Raw genomic sequence first — 18,931 nt, 5'->3', positions numbered from 1 at the left:
TCTACAGTAATAGTAAACGGAAGAAGCCTAACGTAGTCCTAGGAGACTTCAACATCGTAGAAGAAGCGATTGACAGGCTTCCTCCAAGAGAAGACAATGCGGCTGCAGCTGAAGCGCTTAATACGTTCATGAACGCTATACACCTAAAAGACGGATGGCGTCTGACCTCTCCGACAGAACGTGACTATACGTATCCCCAGAAAGCATCCGGGATACGATCTCGTATAGACAGAATCTATACCTCAACAGACATGCTACAATCGTCACACACCTGGACGATTAAGACAACCGCGATACCGACAGACCACCGCCTTGCCCTTGCTCGCTTAAGCACCGCAACTGCGCCGTATATAGGAAAGGGAAGGTGGACTATCCCCTTGGCACTACTGAATGACGTTGAGTACATTCGCCAAATCAGTCACATCGGAAAAGAAGCCCTAAACAAGATCAAAGCCGTGATGAGCCCTACAAGCCGTAGCGACGAATGCAACCCACAAACAGTATATAAGTGTCTTAAGGAAGACATTGTAGCCCTGGCAAGAAAGACCATGAAAACAAAAGCTCCGAAACTCACCATGGCGATCAAAAGACTAACGGCTGAGGTCAAAGAAATACAGAGTCGCGACGACTTTGCGACTGACCCTAGACTGCATACAGAATCAGAGATAAGAATGGATAGAATTGCAGAGCTAGAAAAGAAACGATACCAGCAATCCAGAATAGTGTCAGCGGCCAAATATGTGCTAAGTGGGGAAACAATGAGTAAATACTGGTCGAGTATCAATAAGGAACATAAACCCAGAGACATAATACATACGCTCCGGCGCCCGGACACACAAGTATATGTGCAACGATCTGATGACATGGCACACCTTGCGCGTGACTACCACAGTGAACTACAACACACAGAATCCAATGAACAACTAGACCATAACAGAGACTTAGCGATCGATAGGGCAATAGCCCAACTACAAACAAGACTTAACATAGTAGAAGCTGAATCGCTCAAAGCTGAAACATCCACGGACGATATTCGTGATGCGCTAAGGAAAGCGCAACCAGGGAAGGCTTGTGGCCTAGATGGTATACCGTATGAACTCTGGATAACACTACAGACGGAAGTCAGTGAGACGCAAGACAAAGATGAAAGATTCAATAGCTTAGAACTACTCAAGCTTGTATTCCGTGACATAGACATACATGGAGTCGATCCCAGCAGCGGTTTCGCTGACGGATGGATGTGCCCTATATATAAGAAGAATGACAAAAGGGAGATCAGCAACTACCGTCCGATAACGATCCTAAACTCGGACTACAAGCTGTATACACGAATCCTTACCTCACGCCTCAACAAAGTTGCTACAACGATTATACACCCGAACCAAGCTGGATTTATACCTGGAAGACAAATATCAGATCAAACGCAAATATGCAGGACGATAGTAGACTACGCCGAAGCCATAGAAGAGAATGGCGTAATCATAGCACTTGATCAAGAGAAGGCATATGACAAGATACGACACGATTACCTCTGGAAGATACTTGCAGCTGCTGGTCTGCCGGTCTCATTCATCCGAAAAGTGAAAAGCCTGTATAAAAACGCTACCACGGTAGTGATCATAAACGGTGAAGTCAGCACCTCATACAAGGTATACCGCGGAGTTCGCCAAGGCGACCCGCTCTCCTGTCTGCTTTTCGACATTGCAATCGAACCGCTTGCATGTGCACTCCGACGTTCTACGCTACGAGGCTTCCACATACCAGGAGTAACAGAACGTCTGATAACCTCCCTATTTGCAGACGACACGTCCGCATTTCTGGCACAATGCGACAGATGGACTGACTTATGGACCATCCTTGATGACTGGTGCGTTGCATCAGGCGCTAAATTCAACGGAGGGAAAACAGAAATCATACCCGTAGGCTCTCCTGAATACCGCAGCAAGGTGGCCCAAATGCGCCGGATTAATCCCGAATCCGACGAGCCAGCTATCCCGGACTTTGTACATATAGCCAAAGACGGTGAAGCTGTACGAGTCCTAGGCGCATGGATAGGTAACGCCACAAATGAAGCTGCTGTATGGAAGCCTACAATAGATAAAGTAGCAAAATTCCTTCAACGATGGAAACAATGCTCACCGTCACTCACCGGAAAGAGACATATCATACAAATGGGACCCGGCGGCATAACTCAATATCTGACGACTGTTCAAGGAATGCCACAACCCATTGAACTCGAACTCACCAGAATGATACGGAGCTTCATATGGGGCAACGACCTATGCCCCAGTATAAACCTTGAAACGCTACAACGCAGCATTGTAGAAGGAGGCATATCAATACTAGACATCAAAACAAGGAATGAAGCAATTGATCTCATCTGGCTTCGACGATACTTAACGCTTAAGCCAGACAGACCTGTATGGGCCTATATGACGGATGCAATCATTGCCCTTAACGTCAACAAGTCAGCGGGTAACATTCGGACATCTGCACAATTAAACATGTTCCTTCAAAATTGGAACCCTAAGCTGAGAGGAGCACCGACAATGCCAACCTACATAAAGAAGATGCTCAGCACAGCGAAGAAATATGGAATGACCTTCGCAGCCCTGAAACTAGGACGTCAACTAAAGATGGAACTGCCTATGTGGTATCACCTCAGTGCCACTAAACTCCTCCAAAGACTAGACAACACGAGCCTAAGCAAATGCTTACGCGAGGTACATGGCGTCTCCTATGTGGGAGACATCCTAAAGATCAGGCAACATCATAACATCATACAAGACCACCCTGAGCACGGTACAGCGAACAGCGACTGTCCCTGCGAACAATGTAAAGAGGCTCAACGAAATGGATGCCAACACACCCTCAGATGCGTAGAAGCAGCTGGAAGACTCCTCCAAACGCTAGAACCGAAATGGCACCCCGAACAACAAACACCCAACGATGGACTTACCCTGACAGGCAAACGAAGAGATGCAAATGAGAAAGCCAACGAGGAAGGGGGAGAGATGACCTTCGACCCCTCGGTAACTGAAAGACAAGGCATATCTGAGGCTTTCAGAGTCTTCGTCAATCAGGATAACATCAAAGACTCACCAGCAATACGACCAAGACAAGGAACGTCGGTAACACGAGAGACCGTCACGGCCTATATTCTCGCAGCACCGGGCAAGAAGCTCGAGACCTCTGACCGCTATTCACCACACAATGGACAAGGTATAACACTACTGGCACGTAAGCAAACCCGACTTGCAGCTGAACTAGTGAGACTTGAACCACACCTTATCGACCAAACACAATCGAGTGGTGAAATAGCAGCAGCGATCTTCATAGCACAAACCGCCCCTAAAGACGCACCGATCCACTTCCTGTGCGAGTCAGACACACTCCAAACCACGATATGCTATGATCTGCAACGTTGGGAAGACTCCGCATGGATGGGAGCAGAGAATAAGGACGCACTACGAGCTCTAGTTAACATACTCCGGCAACGATGTGCGCCCACAACTTTCCGGAAGGTCGACGGCCCTGATGAGTGGAAGATGATCCAAACAGGACGAGATCTAGCACAAAAACTAGAATCAGAACGAGGATCAGACCCACTCATCCCTAAAACAGACAAAGTCTTCGACCTATCTGGAGCAAGACTATCAGTACTCACCCAACGTCTTGCATATCGCTTGATACAACGGAGAACATACAAGGAACGTCCTTCAACACAACGAATAATCAGCGGCATCCTCTCAAACACTCGAGATGTACAAGAAGCACCAGTAACTGAACCAGAACTATGGAGGAGCATCCGCTTAAGAGAGATCAGAAGACCTATAGCGGACTTCTTATGGAAGAACTTACATGGAGCACTACGATCATGCGGCCCATACTGGAAGCACATTCCAGGATACGAGGACAGAGCGACTTGTACGCGGTGTGGCTCCGTAGAGACGATGCACCACATATTCACTGAATGTGCGGCCACCGGACGAGACACCATATGGAAGCTAGTAGAATACACATGGCATAAGAAACAGGCCAACTGGGTAAGACCGAGTTATGACGACATACTAGGGATGGGCACTAAGGCATGGCGAACAAAGAAGGACAAACGGAGGCCGTCAGCAGAACGACTGTGGAGAATCCTAATCTCGGAAGCAGCGTTCATGATCTGGAAGCTTAGATGTGAGCGAGTTATAAACCACAGTGATGACGAAGATTGGGAACACTCCAGACAAGAGATACGAGCCCGATGGGTCGCCACAATAAACCGGCGTCTACATCTTGACATGTCAATGACGCATAAGCGATTTGGACGACAAGCTCTAAACAAAGACATGGTCACCAACACTTGGAAAGGCACACTACACGACGAATCTGCCCTCCCTGATGACTGGACGGGCATGAATAGGGTTTTAGTGGGTATTGATATCCGTCCATGGGACGAATACGATGACGGATAACACGAGTCCCACACTGACTAACTGTAGTCGTGCGTAAACGCATTTTATCCCTGGAAAGCATCTGCGGGGGAACCTGCTGGCCGGCTGGGAACAGGGGCTGACCAATTGTCAACTGCCTAATCCCATTGAAAGCCATCCAAAAAAAAAAAAAAAAAAAACAGTAGTGAGCGCTCGGATTAGCGCTCGCCGATGCCGACCGTGATCGTGTGAGCGCTCGACGGAGCCACTTTCACGATCGAGATTCGACCGTCACTGTCAGTGTGTATGTCTACGTCCTCTTCTGACAGAGCATCCACAGATCATCGCATCCGACTGAAACCCCTTACTAGTACATAGGCTGTTTTCCGAGTTTGTCTATCAACTTGTACACCCCCCTCTGCGGATGGAGAACAATACGGAACGTAGTGAACACGAGGTGCAGTGAACTGAAATGGGACGAGTCGAAAGCAGCGTCCCACTATGATAATATATGCGCGTGCTCAAGGTGAGTATCCGGGTATTCTATTGCCCTGCGAGTGAAATGATAGCTTACCGGAAGGATTGTGTCATGCGATTAGACCGAGACGCATGCTTGCACGTCCCGCTGACCATCCTCCGGACAAGGCGCTTGTTTGAGGACGTTCGAGTCGAAGTTGAGACATGGTCTACAGGCAATGATCACGAACACAACGGACATTGCGAGGAGTCATCGCCCGCCCAACTTGTCGTGCAGCATATGCGACCCGAAAGAAGCCCGGAACTTCCTGTTTATCGGTCGTGCGCTGAGTGTCAGTAGGCTTCGGCAACTCGCGCACCTAGTTGATCGTCTGTGCGATGGTCTTGCCATTGTGACGTTGTGCATGGGGCTTTTGGTAGGAATATCTTTCCGTATCGCCTACCTATCTCATCTGCTGAACGTATATCAACACCAGAAGCAGGTAAGGAGCTTTTATGGCCGATTCCATCAGACAGCAGAAGCCGATAGACCTGAAGCCAATGTCACTCAAAGTCCCCGCAATGGCATCGATGCCTGGCACGGTCGCCCACCCCTCCGAGCCCACTGGAGCATCTCAACAGTCACTCACATAGGACTGACAATGTACAACGCCGCGACTGTATTCTGGAAGACGTTGGCCGACGCGGGCGTTACGCATGCATTTGTCAACTGGGGAAGCGACCACTCGGCGTTACTCGAGGACCTCGAACGGCAGCGCGTAGAGGACGGAAAGAGCCTGTTGGAGATTGTGACATGCCCGAACGAAATGGTCGCACTGTGTGCTGCACATGGGTACGCGCAAGTCGCTGGCAAGCTAGTAGTCGTGATCGTACACGTGGACGTAGGGACACAGGTAAGCGTGTCTCTATATCTAGTCTTACTCTGCTGGCCTCCACGAGTGAAGGGGCCGTGCATGCAGTGGGTCCATATGAGTCTCTGTTGATTCGCCCTTCAATCGCATTTGAAATGATCGGGATGTCGGTTTACCTCTGGATTGAGCAGCGTTGCTGATAGATTGCTCCATACCACAGGCGCTGGCCAGCGCAGTCCATAACGTCGATCGTGGACAGATCCCTGTGCTTATATTCGCAGGCGCATCGCCTTTCACCATCGAGGGTGAACTGAAGGGTTCACGTACTGAATGGCCGTTGTGGATCCAAGGTTAGAACTCGACTTCGCATTGCATCTCTGCTGAAGTTGCTTCATGTCCCAGATATACCGGACCAGGCGGCCATTGTACGACAGTACATGCGCTATACAGCCCAGATATCCAGTGGAGTCAGCGCCGCTAAGACAATGATGCGGGCTTTACAGTTGTACGTCCCTACTGCTGACTGACCATCACATCTGTGCGTCGTCATTCATTGATCATTCTCAGTGCGCAGAGCGACCCGAAGGGTCCGGTCTACCTCTGGGCGAGGCGCGAAACACTGGAGGAGGAACTCGACGCCCCTCTTGTACAGCAAGGCGTAACTGTCGGCGGCTGGCCTTCCCTTACACCACCCGGACTTCCACCACAAGCAGTCGACACGATTGTTTCCGCACTCATCGGTGCCGAATTCCCTCTCCTCATTACAGGAAACCTCGGACGCAACCATGGTGCAGTACCCCTCCTTTCCGCTCTCTCCAATACGCTATCTGTTGCGATCGTCACGTCATGTCCGTCTGCGCTCTGCATCCCGCACTCGCACCCCTTCCTCGTCGGCTCTTCGTGGGACGGCCGCACCGCCTTTCTCAAGGACGCCGACGTCGTCGTAATCTTGGAGGCAGATATCCCATGGATTCCCATCACGGGTACGCGACCTAAACCGGGCGCGCGCGTATTCGTCATCGACGCGGATCCGCTCAAGCAGAGTGTGGGATACGCCCATGTCGACGCGGAGATGCTCTGTAAGGCGGATGCAGAGGTGGCGCTCGGGCAGCTCCTGGATGCGGCCGGGCGGAAGCTCGAGGAGACTTCGCGCGCGATAGTTGCCGAGCGTGCACAGCGTTTGGAACCCTTGCGTTCAGCCTGGACGGCCGAGCTCGACGCAGCCGAGCGCGCTCTCGCTCCTGGTGCTGCTCTGCCTACAGTTCCCTACCTTCTGGGGGCCCTCCGGTCGGCGGTACATGAACATACGCCTAGCAAGGGACAGAACATCTTGTGGCTGAATGAAGGCATTAGCAATGCCGGCCACATCTGGAACCATATCAAGCCCGATTCACCGGGAAGCATGCTCATGTCAGGAGGGTCTAGCTTGGGGTATGCACTCGGCGCGGCCGTCGGCGCTCATATGGGCAGTGTCGTGGCTCAGAAGCAGTTCGACATGATCGTCGCTATCGTAGGCGACGGGGACTTCCTTTTTGGCGCACCAAGTACTGCGTACTGGATTGCAAGCCGATACGAGACGGTATGTGCCATCGTGCCAGTAGCAGCATATTGACCCTTACTTGACCTACTTACCTCACACACTAGCCGTTCTTGACGATCGTGCTGAACAACGGCGGCTGGCTTGTAAGTCAAGTCTCACTGCGCAAGATGTACTGGCTCATCGTTCTCATAGTCTCCTGGCCATTCTATGACGGTCGTCCACCCACAAGGATACGGCGCGAAGGCCTCTGCCCAGCGTCTCACCACGAGCTTCGGACCGAAGGCACCAAACTACTCTCAAATCGCTGTTGCAGCTGGCGACGCTTGGGGGCGTCGCGTCGAGTCCGCGTCGGAGCTATCCGCAGTCTTCACGGAGGCTGTCAAAGTGGTCCAGACGGAGAGGAAGTGTGCGGTCGTTGATTGCGTCCTTCAATCCATCTGAAGAATCCTCCGCGCTACTTTATTGGAATGAAGCTTTGGCACAGCAGACACAGCTCGCTGTCTATATCATGTGTCGCTCGCGGGTTCGAGGCGAAAATCTGAGTCTACAGTCGACCTGCTCGTGGACGGTCACCAGGTGCGTAAAGTCTAAATGTTCCCCATCGTTGAGACCTCGGATTGGTTATCCTACCCACGTCCGTGGGAGTCGGGTACCCCGCACCGGAAGCCGGAAGCAATCCCCCGAATGAGTCGAGAGTTCTCTCTCTGGCTTCTGTCAAGGAATGCAATGCAACCTTGAGGTTTTGTATGGAGTATAGGTAGACGGGCACTGCAGTCCGTCTCCCATCGCGAGAGAGCTCAGAGCTGCACCATAACTAAGTGGACGAAAGAGCATGCATACCTGGACGATAGTGTGGCACCATATGTCACGGTAGAGCTGGCCGTGCTTACAACTGGATATCCGTAGTCCCGATCAGTCGGGTGTGTACTATGTTGTTCGTACCAGTAAAGAGTGATACCGTAGGCTTCTGTGAACATTCTGGACGCGGGCCTTTGCAAACAAGACCGCGTGGTGTTCGAGGGGTTCAACGTTCATCACTTGCGCGGATTTCTGAGCGGTTCAGGGAGGGTCAGGTTGGGTGATGATGATCTCTGCATTTATTAACCGCTACAAGCAGGGTCAGGTTGGGGTCAGGCGCGGAGCGGCGGTATGTAGCACGTGTCGAAATACGTTGCCGCCGGCTTCTGATGTACGTAGACGGCAATCCTCGCCCTCGATGCGTCACGACTCACCAGGTCCGACCACCTAAGGGTCAAACCGTGTATTCCGCCGGACGAGACCAAGCGCTTCGATGGCAGTCTGCTTTCTCTCCACCTTCCCGACCAAAGGTCTCGACGTTGCGTAGTTCCTACCCTTCAGGTTGACACTAGACAGCAGCCAGCTTTTGGGTCACTTACATACAACCGTGTGGCTTCGTACGAGATCTTAGGCCTAGGTGCGGCGACTTCATCACGTATGACCAGCTAAGACCATTCAAGGCGTTCTGAACGGAAGAATAGATCCAACCCGGACCGCTCGCAACATGAACCCACGGTTCTCGGGGAAGCATAGCCTGCCGTCATATGCAGCTGGCGAGAGCCGCGAGACCAAGTGGGAACACGATATAAGTGGACTTCCTGCAGGAGATGAGGCCCGACGACCCGCCAGGATGCTGTCGCAACGGTTCTCGTCATGGGCTCTGCCTGCCCTGCTGTCGCTTGTCCTCGTCGTGCTCACTGGACCCTTGACCAAGAGCGCCAGCGCCGTGAAACTGCGCAATGCTGACGCCATCCAGGACCTTGCTGCTCGCGCAGACCCGCCGCGCCAGTCGGACAACTACACCGAGGCCGTTCAATGGGATAACTACACGATTTTCCTCAATGACCAGCGCATGTTCCTTTAGTGAGTCTCGCGCGCAGTACTTGTGCACTGATACTTACCCAGCCGTGTCACAGCTTCGGCGAGTTCCATACCTGGCGTCTTCCTGTGCCCGACCTATGGTTGGATATCTTCCAGAAGATGGCTGCAGCGGGGCTCAACGGTGCCAGTGTATACACTCATTGTGAGTTATCTGAACGGTGTGACTGGACGTCGCTTCCGTAATAACTGACATAACTTCATGGTGTAGGGGCGTTGACGAATCCGGCCCCCGGAGTGCTCGATTTTGACGATTGGCGGGCACTACAGCCCATCTACGACGCCGCCAAACAAGCGGGTCTTTTCATAACTCTACGTCCCGGTACGTAATTGCGATCAGCTGCTATACATCAACTGTTTGTGACTTTGCTTGCCAGGCCCCTATGTTAGCGTTCATGCATGCATCCGTAGTCTGCGCGGTCTGACGTCTTATAGATCAACGCAGAGACCACAGCCGGTGGGATTGCTCTCTGGGCAACAAGCCAGGTGGCTGGAGAACTGCGCACGAACGCGACCGATTATCACGAAGCCTGGACGCCATACATCAAAGAAGTTGCAGCTAGCGTCATCGGGAACGAGGTGACGGATGGTGGACCAATCCTTGGTAAGATATCGCCCCAATCACTGCAAGCATTGATTCTGACTACCGCGCAGTGGTTCAGATAGGTGAGACATAATGGCACAGCAGCACATCCGCGAAGAGTCTGAGATTCTGGCCAGACAACGAATATTATCAAACGCCAGAAACGGGTGCCTACTTCGAAGAGCTGGAGGCAGCCTATCGCGACGCTGGCATTGTCATTCCTCTGTAAGCTTTGCAGGTAGCATATGTATTCGCGACGTCTCACGGTAACTTTCAGGACCTACAATGACCCTGGCGAAGGAAAGAACTTCGTCAACGGGACTGGCGCAGTGAATATCTACGGAACGGTCAGTTTAGCCGAAAGGGTTATCAATATTTTTGCGCTGACAGTCGGTCGGTCGCTAGGACTATTACCCTCAAGGTTTCGACTGCTCGAACCCTGCCGTCTGGAGCCCTGTTGGCACGAACTACCATTCATACCACGAAACGACCAACCCAAGTCAGCCCTGGTACATGCCTGAGTTCCAAGGTACGCGTAGAATCCTCTCTTTTCGGAACGCCTGCCGACAGCTGACCGCGATAGGTGGCTCCTTCGATCCCTGGGGTGGCCCTGGATACAACGCATGCGAGACGTTGACGGGACCTGACTTCATGGACGTGTTCTACAAGCAGAACTGGGCTGCCAACGTGAAGCTCATCTCATTCTACATGATCTACGGGTGAGTGCTGATCTGTCGCAAGACATGCCGCGGTTGCTTACAATGCTGTTCTACAGTGGAACGAGCTGGGGAGGCTTGCCTTACCCAGGAGTATATACCAGGTAACGTACGCATGTCGCACCGCACGGGCAGAATATTGACGATATGTTACATTATTAGCTATGACTACGGCTCCCCTATCAGGGAGAACCGTGCCTTGTCAGACAAGTACGACGAACTCAAGCGACAAGGGCTTTTCTTGCGAAGCTCGCCAGAGTTCTACAAGACCGACTGGGTAGGCGATACGGACACCACGATGCCAGGAGTGACCGTCAACGGGACAGAGGTCTACGTGACCTATCTGCGCAACCCCGACACAGGGTCAGGGTTCTTCATCGCCCGTCAGGCAAACTCTAGCTCTCTGTAAGCACTCAATATCTCACAGACGCCGCCTGCCGCTGAAAATGGTTTAGCGCGGACATCACCTTCAATATCTCCGTGCCCACTTCCGCCGGGATGCTCTCGATCCCCCAGACGATCTCCTCAATTGCCCTGAACGGTCGGCAGAGCAAGATCCTCGTCACGGACTACTCGTACGGTGCCAATTCGCAGGTGCTCTATTCGACTGCCAGTATCCTGTACGCTGGCGCCATCGGCAACCGCGATGTGCTCTTCCTCTACGGCGACTCCGACCAGGCTAGCGAAGTCACCCTCTCACTCTCGGGCAGTGGCACTCGTGCGAATGCGTCTGTAGCTTCGTTCTCTGGCGATGCGAGCAACGCCAGTCTCACTACGGTGACCCTGCTCGACGGCATCAAGGGCGTGGTCACCGTCTTCGAGTCTGACTCACAGCTCGTGCTCTACGCAGACTCTGTCACCGCAGCCACGTTCTGGGCTCCCGTGATCCCGTCGAGCACTGCCGCTTCGTTCAACAACTACTGGCAATTCGGTTCGAACGAGACCGTCCTCGTCGGCGGCCCGTACCTCGTCCGCAACGCCAGCATCTCCAACGGACAGCTTGCGCTGAGGGGTGACCTCAACCAAAGCGTCATGCTCACGGTCGTGGCGCCGGAGGATGTCAGTTCTGTTACGTGGAACGGCGCGGAGGTCCAGACGGCTTCGCTGACATCGACGGGAGGTATACTCACTGGATCACTGGAAATGAGCACATCGTTGAGCTCGATCAGCGTACCCGCATTGACAGGCTGGAAATACGCAGACAGCCTGCCGGAGGTGTCGACCGGCTATTCGGACGCGGAGTGGACCCTTGCTGACCATACCACCACGAACATACCTGGATACGTGTACGGCGACGGACGAATCCTATTTGGTGAGTGATGTATGCCCACTGTGAAATGGGCTACTACTGAGATGTCGTAGGCTGTGACTATGGATTGTGAGTACTTGCGCACGTTTTCTTTGCTGGTACTTGAAGATACACGTCGCTAGCTGTGAGAACATCGTACTGTGGCGAGGCCACTTCAACGGTACCGAGTCCACTACATCGGTCAACCTGACCATCAACGGTGGTCAAGGTAGGCGGTGCCGATCCGTGCCCACATTTCGGACGCTGATATACTGTCCGTAGGCTTCGCTGGCTCTGTCTGGTTGAATGGCCAGTTCCTCGACTCGACCTGGAGCACCGCAGATGAGCAGACGACCCAAGTCTACAATTTCCCGGAGGGATCTGTACTTATCGGTCAGGACAACGTGATCACTATTATTCAGGTGAGTGGGCATGTTATTTGTGCGATTAAGTAGCAGTGAGCTGACGAGACACTCAGGATGGACAAGGCAACGATGAAGCTGACGATGGTAGGTCGCCAAGTCGTCTCGTTTCGTGCTAGTGAGGACTCAAATGCATCATCCTTAAAGAGAAGTCTCCGCGCGGTATTCCTGGCTACCAGCTCAACACCGGTAACTTCACCGAATGGCGTGTGCAGGGCAAGTTCGGAGGTTATACCGAGTGAGTCTCAAGACATCCCCGGTAATTCGTTGTTTGATCATTGGCACAGATATCCGGACAAGGTCCGCGGGGTACTGAATGAAGGCGGCTTGTACGGCGAGCGTCAGGGTTGGCATCTCCCAGGTTTCGACACGTCGAACTGGACCTCTCAAGAGCTGTCCGAGGGCCTCCCGTCCGGCGGAGCGGGTGTCGGATTCTTCGTCACCACATTCGACCTTTCCATCCCGGAGGACACGGACACGCTGATGTCATTCCAGTTCGACACCACCAATCAGCCGTACCGGGCATTGCTGTTCGTCAATGGATGGGATTATGGCAAAGTAGGTTCACGCCCGTGCGACAGCGATAACGCAGCTCACCATGACCACAGCGTGTTGCCAACATTGGGCCGCAGACGAAATTCCCGGTTCCTCAAGGCATCCTGGACTACCAGGGCACGAAGTGAGTACACCAGCAACTCGCATTGTATGATTTGGCCAATAATTCATCGTGATCAGTACGGTCGCAGTAGCGCTGTGGGCCTTGGAAGACGAGCCAGTAGCACCGACTCTCGACCTCGTCGTTGATGACGTGATTGAAGGCGGCGTGGGCCCGATTGCCGTAAACAATCCTGCATGGTCACCCCGTGTTGCCTCGTGAAAGCTCACGAAACCGATTTTGGGGACTTTTGAACTTGGACTATGTTTTGGATGTCAGTAGCATCATGTATGTCGATGAATCACAGCTGCATTGTCTTGCTCTCAGGCTATAATCATCGTCACGCTTGGTAGCTAATCTCGAGGCTGGAGAGTGGGTTTGTGCTGACGACAGTGATGACGATCAATATGCTTGGATGAAGTCCGGCCCAAGAGACCATTCACAAGAATCAGTGAGTCAATTGTAGTGATCTGCGGATGGTCTGACAACTGGCATATACGGAATAGGTTCCACGGGCCGGTAATCACTGATCTCAGATTCGAGAAGCTGAACGTGAACATTCAGGCAGCGGTCCGCTGGAAATGGGGCGTCCACGGTACGGGGAGAAGGGGACCAACAGCGTGAATGCGAGGTCAGGCGCGGTGTCAGCTGAAGACCACATGTGCGCGTACTACGCAGTTGAGCAGCTTGAGCTTCTGGCCCCGTCCAAGTGCCTGGAGAGCTGTGTAAGTTACAATCCCATCGGCCATGGGTCGTCCGTAGAGGAGTCGGCCCTCGGTCCGAGCCGATCGTGCCAGCCTTCGCAAGCAAGAAACCAAGCTCAACCGTCCGCGTGAGAACTGTGGTTCTGCCCGTGGCTCTGAAGCGCAGGTAGTAGGTTACTAGGTACCTACGCATTCATGGCAGTGTGTTACGGATGTGTTAGTCGCTCGTGGTGAGCTTTCTCTCGTCTTGATGTCGAGCTTCCACCTTATATGACTTAACTCTCAGATACATATCAGAATCAGACTGTTTCCGAACCGCCGGGATCGCTGCGTCATGGCTCTGCCAAGTTCAAGTTGTTCACCAGGTCAAGGCTGGGACGGCGTCATGTGCAGCTAGCTGATGCGAGTCGCCGGAGTCGACGTGGATGTCTTGTGCGTGCCAGTGCGCGGGCTATTGAATTTGCTGGAATATATAAACTGATGGAACTGAGTCTGTATGGCCGACGACCTGCCAAAATGCTGCGGCAGACGTGCACATCATGGGCGTTGCCCATCATATTCGCTATCCTGGTCATGCTCACTAGCCCGTTCATAGTAGCCTCTCAAGCTGCGAAGCTGCGTCGTGCCAACTCTTACCAGAATATCCACCTTCGGGCAGATCCTCCTCGTCAGTCGGATAACTACACACAGCTGGTGCAATGGGACAACTACACCCTGTTCTTCAACGATCAGCGAATGTTCCTGCAGTGAGTACCGAGTACATCGACGTCGGTTATGAGCTCATGAAGGCGTGCAGCTCAGGCGAATTTCACACTTTTCGTCTTCCCGTTCCTGACCTTTGGCTGGATATCTTTCAAAAGATGGTTGCTGCCGGCCAAAACGGCGCCAGCATCTATATCCACTGTAGGTTTTTCCAATCACATATTGACAGCGATGATGCACACTCAAACTCGTCAATGTAGGGGGCGTATCTAATCCTTCCCCGGGGGTTATTGACTTCAATGATTGGAGAGCCTTACAACCCATCTATGACGCTGCTAAGCAGGCGGGTATCTTCATCACTCTTCGTCCCGGTACGTATACTAGTTCAGTCGCCAATAGCGTACATTGTGATGACTGATTGCACAGGCCCATATGTGAGATGTTCCTTCTCTTGCTCGTGACCTTTGAGCCTCAACGAGGTCACCGTCAGATCAACGCTGAAACAAATGCGGGGGGCTTCGCTCTCTGGGCGACAAGCCAAGTCGCTGGTACACTGCGCACTAACGCTAGCGACTACCATCAGGCGTGGATTCCTTACATTACTGGGATCGCAGAGAGCGTCGTCGAGAATGAAGTCACGAATGGCGGTCCAATTCTACGTAAGTTCCCACCTGTGTTCAGAACCCGCAGATGGATCTTAATAGCTGTACGGCACAGTTCTCCAGATCGGTGAGTAAAGTCGTGCGTGTCATTACGACGTGTTGTCCCCTGATGCGCTCTGAAGACAACGAATACTCGCAATCGGCCCTAAGCGGCGCATACTTTGAGCAGCTCGAGAATGCTTATCGGGGCTCCGGGGTTCAGATTCCTCTGTGAATTAGGTGTTTTCTTGATCGGTTCGCCCACTCACCAAGAATCTATTGTAGGACATATAATGACCCAGGAGAAGGAAAGAGCTTCGTAAATGGGACTGGCGCTGTGGACATCTATGGACTGGTACGCCACGTTGTATATGACCTTCGAAAGGACTCGGCTCACCAGAAACCATGCGCAGGACGCCTATCCTAACGGGTTTGATTGCTCTAATCCACATGTATGGAGCCCTCTGCCTACCGACTACCATGGGTACCACGAGACGACCGACCCAAGCGAGCCTTGGTACATGCCAGAATTCCAAGGTACGCAAATTTGGTTTGAAGCTGCGCCGCGAGACTTAGGGTCCTCTTTCAGGTGGCTCGTTTGACCCTTGGGGAGGACCTGGGTACGACGCCTGTGAGACTTTGACAGGACCGGACTTCATGAATGTGTTCTACAAGAACAATTGGGCGGCGAATGTGAAGCTTGTGTCGTACTACATGACCTTCGGGTAGGTACTAGCTCATTTCCTTGACCAGCTCCACTCTGACACTGTCTCAGCGGAACGAGCTGGGGAGGGCTTCCCGAGCCTACCGTTTACAGCAGGTATGTTCGTGTCTGTGTATTACGTGTATTGTTCATCGACCCTGGCTGGTTGCAGCTACGATTACGGCGCGCCCATCCGCGAGACCCGAGCTCTCAGCGACAAATATGACGAGCTGAAGCGCCAAGGCCTTTTTTTGCGCAGCTCGCCCGACTTCTATAAGACTGATTGGGTAGGCGACACCGACACGACGATGCCAGGTGTAACAGTGAACGGCTCGGACGTCTATGTAACCTTACTACGCAACCCCGATACTGCGTCCGGTTTCTACATAGCACGGCAAGTGAACACCAGTTCCACGTGAGTCTACAGTGTTCTCTGATATGTTTGCGGGCACGCTGATATGATAGCACAGCGAGGAAATCACCTTCCGCATTACCGTGCCCACGTCTGCTGGAACGCTATCTTTGCCTCAGGAGGCCGACTCGATCGCGCTCAATGGACGCCAGAGTAAGGTCATCGTGACCGACTACTCATACGGAGCGCAATCGAGCGTTCTCTACTCTACAGCCAGCATCCTATTCGCTGGTACCATTGGCAACCGCGATGTTCTTTTCCTCTATGGCGACTCTGATCAGTCCCACGAAGTCTCCCTGACCCTGTCAGGTAATGGAGACCGCGCGAACGCATCTGTCGCATCCTTCCACAGTGGTGCCGCCGCAACGTCGAGTCCTGTCACTATCAGCCTGCTCCGTGGCATCAAGGGCGCAGTGCCGATCTGGGCGTCCGACACACAGCTCGTATTGTTCGCTGATCCTATCACGGCTGCGACGTTCTGGGCACCCGTCATCCCGTCATCGAGTGCCACCGCGTTCAACAACTACTGGCAGTTCGGGTCGAACGAAACCGTGCTCGTCGGTGGACCCTACCTGGTCCGCAACGCCAGCATCTCGTCCGGACATCTCGCTTTGCGAGGCGATCTGAACCAAAGTGTTGTTCTCACTGTAGTGGCACCCGAGGACGTCACATCTGTCTCGTGGAATGGCGCCGACATCGCCGTGCTGCCTCAGTCAAAGGGCATCCTCGCTGCAAATATCTCGACCAGCATCTCACCAGAGTCGATCAGCGTCCCGGAGCTTACGGGGTGGAAGTATGCTGATAGTCTTCCCGAAGTATCTACGAACTATTCTGACGCCGATTGGGTTGTTGCGAACCACACGACTACGAACATTTCCCCCGCCATGCTGTACGGAGATGGTCGAGTCCTATTTGGTGAGTGCGCTTCTAGTCTCGTATCCCCTTCGATGGCTGAGCCACTCTTAGGCTGTGACTACGGATAGTAAGACTCGGTCACTATATGCGCGTGAGTTTTGATCTGATGCAGTGGGTCAGTTGTGAAAACATTGTCCTCTGGCGCGGTCACTTCAATGGGACTGGCGCCGAAACCTCCGTCAACCTCACGATCACTGGTGGTATTGGTGAGCCAACGAGCCAACCACAGAAGAGCACTCACTGATCCGGATCAGGCTTTGCTGGATCTGTCTGGCTCAATGGTCGCTTCCTCAATTCCACGTGGAGCGTTTCGGGCGAGCAGAGGACGGCTGTCTATACGTTCCCCGAAGACGCGATATTCATCAGCCAAGAAAATGTTATCACCGTGGTGCAGGTAAGCCGCATCATGTATAGACGGTCCTTCGCTTCTTACGACTCCGATATTTCTACAGGATAATTCTGGTAACGATGAAGGAGACTCCGGTATGTCAAGATAGGTTGCGCCTCTGACGTATCACTGCTCATTACATGAATACATAGCCAAATCGCCTCGTGGTATCTCTGGGTTCCAGTTAAACAGTGGAAACTTCACGGAATGGCGAGTGCAAGGCAAGTTTGGTGGCTATAATGGGTAGGCATCGCGACTGTCGTCCTTTGATATTGCGCCTCAACGTCATCTGTGCTAGGTACCCAGACAAGGTTCGCGGCGTCCTGAATGAAGGAGGACTATATGGCGAGCGCCAAGGCTGGCACCTACCAGGATACGATACCTCCAACTGGACGAGCCGCGATCTGTCCGAAGGTCTTTCCGGGCCCGGCATCGGCTTCTTTGTAACAACCTTCGATCTGTCCATTCCTCAGGAGACAGATGCGATGTTGTCGTTCCATTACGACACAAGCAATCAGACCTACAGGGCGCTACTATATGTCAACGGTTGGAACTACGGCAAGGTGCGCATCTACTAGACAGCAAACGTGACTTTGGTGGACTGACAGACGATCAGCGTGTGGCCAACATGGGGCCGCAAACCAAGTTCCCCGTACCTCCGGGCATCTTGGACTACCAGGGCACTAAGTGAGCAATCATACGACTCGGTTACAGTGGACTTTGTGCTGACGTTCTCTTGAGCACCGTCGCGGTGGCTGTCTGGGCGCTCACCGATGAACCTGTGTCGCCCACGCTCAAGCTGGTTGTCGAGGCCGTGGTTGAGGGAGGCGTAGGCCCAATCCACGCCAACAACCCTGCGTGGTCACCCCGCGATGTTGCCTAACCATGAGCGTAGGCAGCTGCCATCCGTGTCAGCGAACGGCAAGCGAACTCCGTGAGTTAGCACCCTCCATTGGTCGGGTTCCTTGAGCTGTATATGTTACCTTGTTGCTTTTCAATGTATCCATATATGTGCGATGTTCACGCACCAGCGCTTGAACTGTTGCAAGGCCAATGCCCAAAGTTTTGGCACTGGCAACGGTTACCAAATAAGTAAGATGGTATGAGTGGGGTAATCGGGAATCCTGGATTCCGCGAGATCTACATATTCATTCACCTTGTGCACGTTGGTAGCTAGCTGAGCACACAGTACTGTGAAGCGACTGTTACCAGTGTGAGTAGCTGAGGAGCGGCGAAGAGGCAGGAGGCACGTGCCGGGAAAATAAGGTGGCGGCACTCGGAGGAGGAGGAGGAGGAGGAATCCATTTAGCCACCGGCTGTAGGCGCACGTGCGATCCTCAGCGTCTTGACGGTGACAGCGCTCACTATTTACAACACCACGACCCATAGTACTACCGGCTACACTACCATGAACAGTACAAGACATCATCCAATCATCACCATCTTCGACAGGCCCCTAGAGACCACCTCTTCCGACGCGGCCGTCCGAGTCAAAGCAAGCCTTGGCCCACTAGCCACACATGGCTGGGCGGGATTTCCGTGTTAAAACCAGGGAGGAAAATACTGAAAAACCTCCAGGCATCAGTGGCGGTCCCCCGTCCATCTGATATAACTCAC

The 18,931-nt window shown here is 52.9% G+C and overlaps 4 protein-coding genes across 4 annotated transcripts; all 4 read left to right on the top strand.

Annotated features, from left to right (window-relative positions):
* Window positions 1-3,293: 3,293 nt before the first annotated feature.
* C8Q71DRAFT_679920 (uncharacterized protein) lies at window positions 3,294-4,424 on the top strand (the record flags this gene model as incomplete). The annotated part of the gene is made up of 1 exon (XM_047919740.1): window positions 3,294-4,424. A coding segment is annotated over one exon (1,131 nt), but the record flags the coding sequence as incomplete, so codon positions are not given.
* A 1,050-nt stretch (window positions 4,425-5,474) lies between these two features.
* C8Q71DRAFT_782641 (thiamine diphosphate-binding protein) lies at window positions 5,475-7,814 on the top strand. The gene is made up of 6 exons (XM_047924939.1): window positions 5,475-5,791; window positions 5,970-6,099; window positions 6,152-6,254; window positions 6,317-7,328; window positions 7,394-7,432; window positions 7,482-7,814. The coding sequence occupies exons 1-6, from the start codon at window positions 5,540-5,542 to the stop codon at window positions 7,728-7,730; spliced, it is 1,785 nt and encodes a 594-aa protein (XP_047774587.1). The 5' UTR covers window positions 5,475-5,539; the 3' UTR covers window positions 7,731-7,814.
* Window positions 7,815-8,440: 626 nt separating this feature from the next.
* C8Q71DRAFT_782636 (glycoside hydrolase superfamily) lies at window positions 8,441-13,238 on the top strand. Its single transcript, XM_047924938.1, has 22 exons — window positions 8,441-8,724; window positions 8,789-9,170; window positions 9,224-9,330; window positions 9,397-9,507; window positions 9,563-9,570; window positions 9,621-9,789; window positions 9,840-9,851; window positions 9,906-9,993; window positions 10,046-10,115; window positions 10,174-10,297; window positions 10,352-10,487; window positions 10,544-10,588; window positions 10,647-10,889; window positions 10,940-11,796; window positions 11,847-11,862; window positions 11,916-12,001; window positions 12,055-12,194; window positions 12,251-12,281; window positions 12,342-12,432; window positions 12,482-12,752; window positions 12,803-12,873; window positions 12,930-13,238. The coding sequence occupies exons 2-22, from the start codon at window positions 8,812-8,814 to the stop codon at window positions 13,069-13,071; spliced, it is 3,177 nt and encodes a 1,058-aa protein (XP_047774586.1). The 5' UTR covers window positions 8,441-8,724; window positions 8,789-8,811; the 3' UTR covers window positions 13,072-13,238.
* Window positions 13,239-14,041: 803 nt separating this feature from the next.
* C8Q71DRAFT_782633 (glycoside hydrolase superfamily) lies at window positions 14,042-18,392 on the top strand. Its single transcript, XM_047924937.1, has 21 exons — window positions 14,042-14,299; window positions 14,350-14,456; window positions 14,516-14,626; window positions 14,682-14,689; window positions 14,746-14,914; window positions 14,973-14,984; window positions 15,040-15,127; window positions 15,182-15,251; window positions 15,310-15,433; window positions 15,486-15,621; window positions 15,672-15,716; window positions 15,772-16,014; window positions 16,070-16,926; window positions 16,978-16,993; window positions 17,047-17,132; window positions 17,181-17,320; window positions 17,379-17,409; window positions 17,467-17,557; window positions 17,613-17,877; window positions 17,931-18,001; window positions 18,056-18,392. The coding sequence occupies exons 1-21, from the start codon at window positions 14,070-14,072 to the stop codon at window positions 18,195-18,197; spliced, it is 3,042 nt and encodes a 1,013-aa protein (XP_047774585.1). The 5' UTR covers window positions 14,042-14,069; the 3' UTR covers window positions 18,198-18,392.
* The last annotated feature ends 539 nt before the right edge of the window (window positions 18,393-18,931 follow it).

This window comes from Rhodofomes roseus (genome assembly GCF_022264815.1).
Source record: "Rhodofomes roseus strain CIRM-BRFM 1785 chromosome Unknown C8Q71scaffold_26, whole genome shotgun sequence".
Classification (NCBI taxonomy): domain Eukaryota; kingdom Fungi; phylum Basidiomycota; class Agaricomycetes; order Polyporales; family Fomitopsidaceae; genus Rhodofomes; species Rhodofomes roseus.
This window is presented reverse-complemented; position numbering and strand designations above follow the sequence as displayed.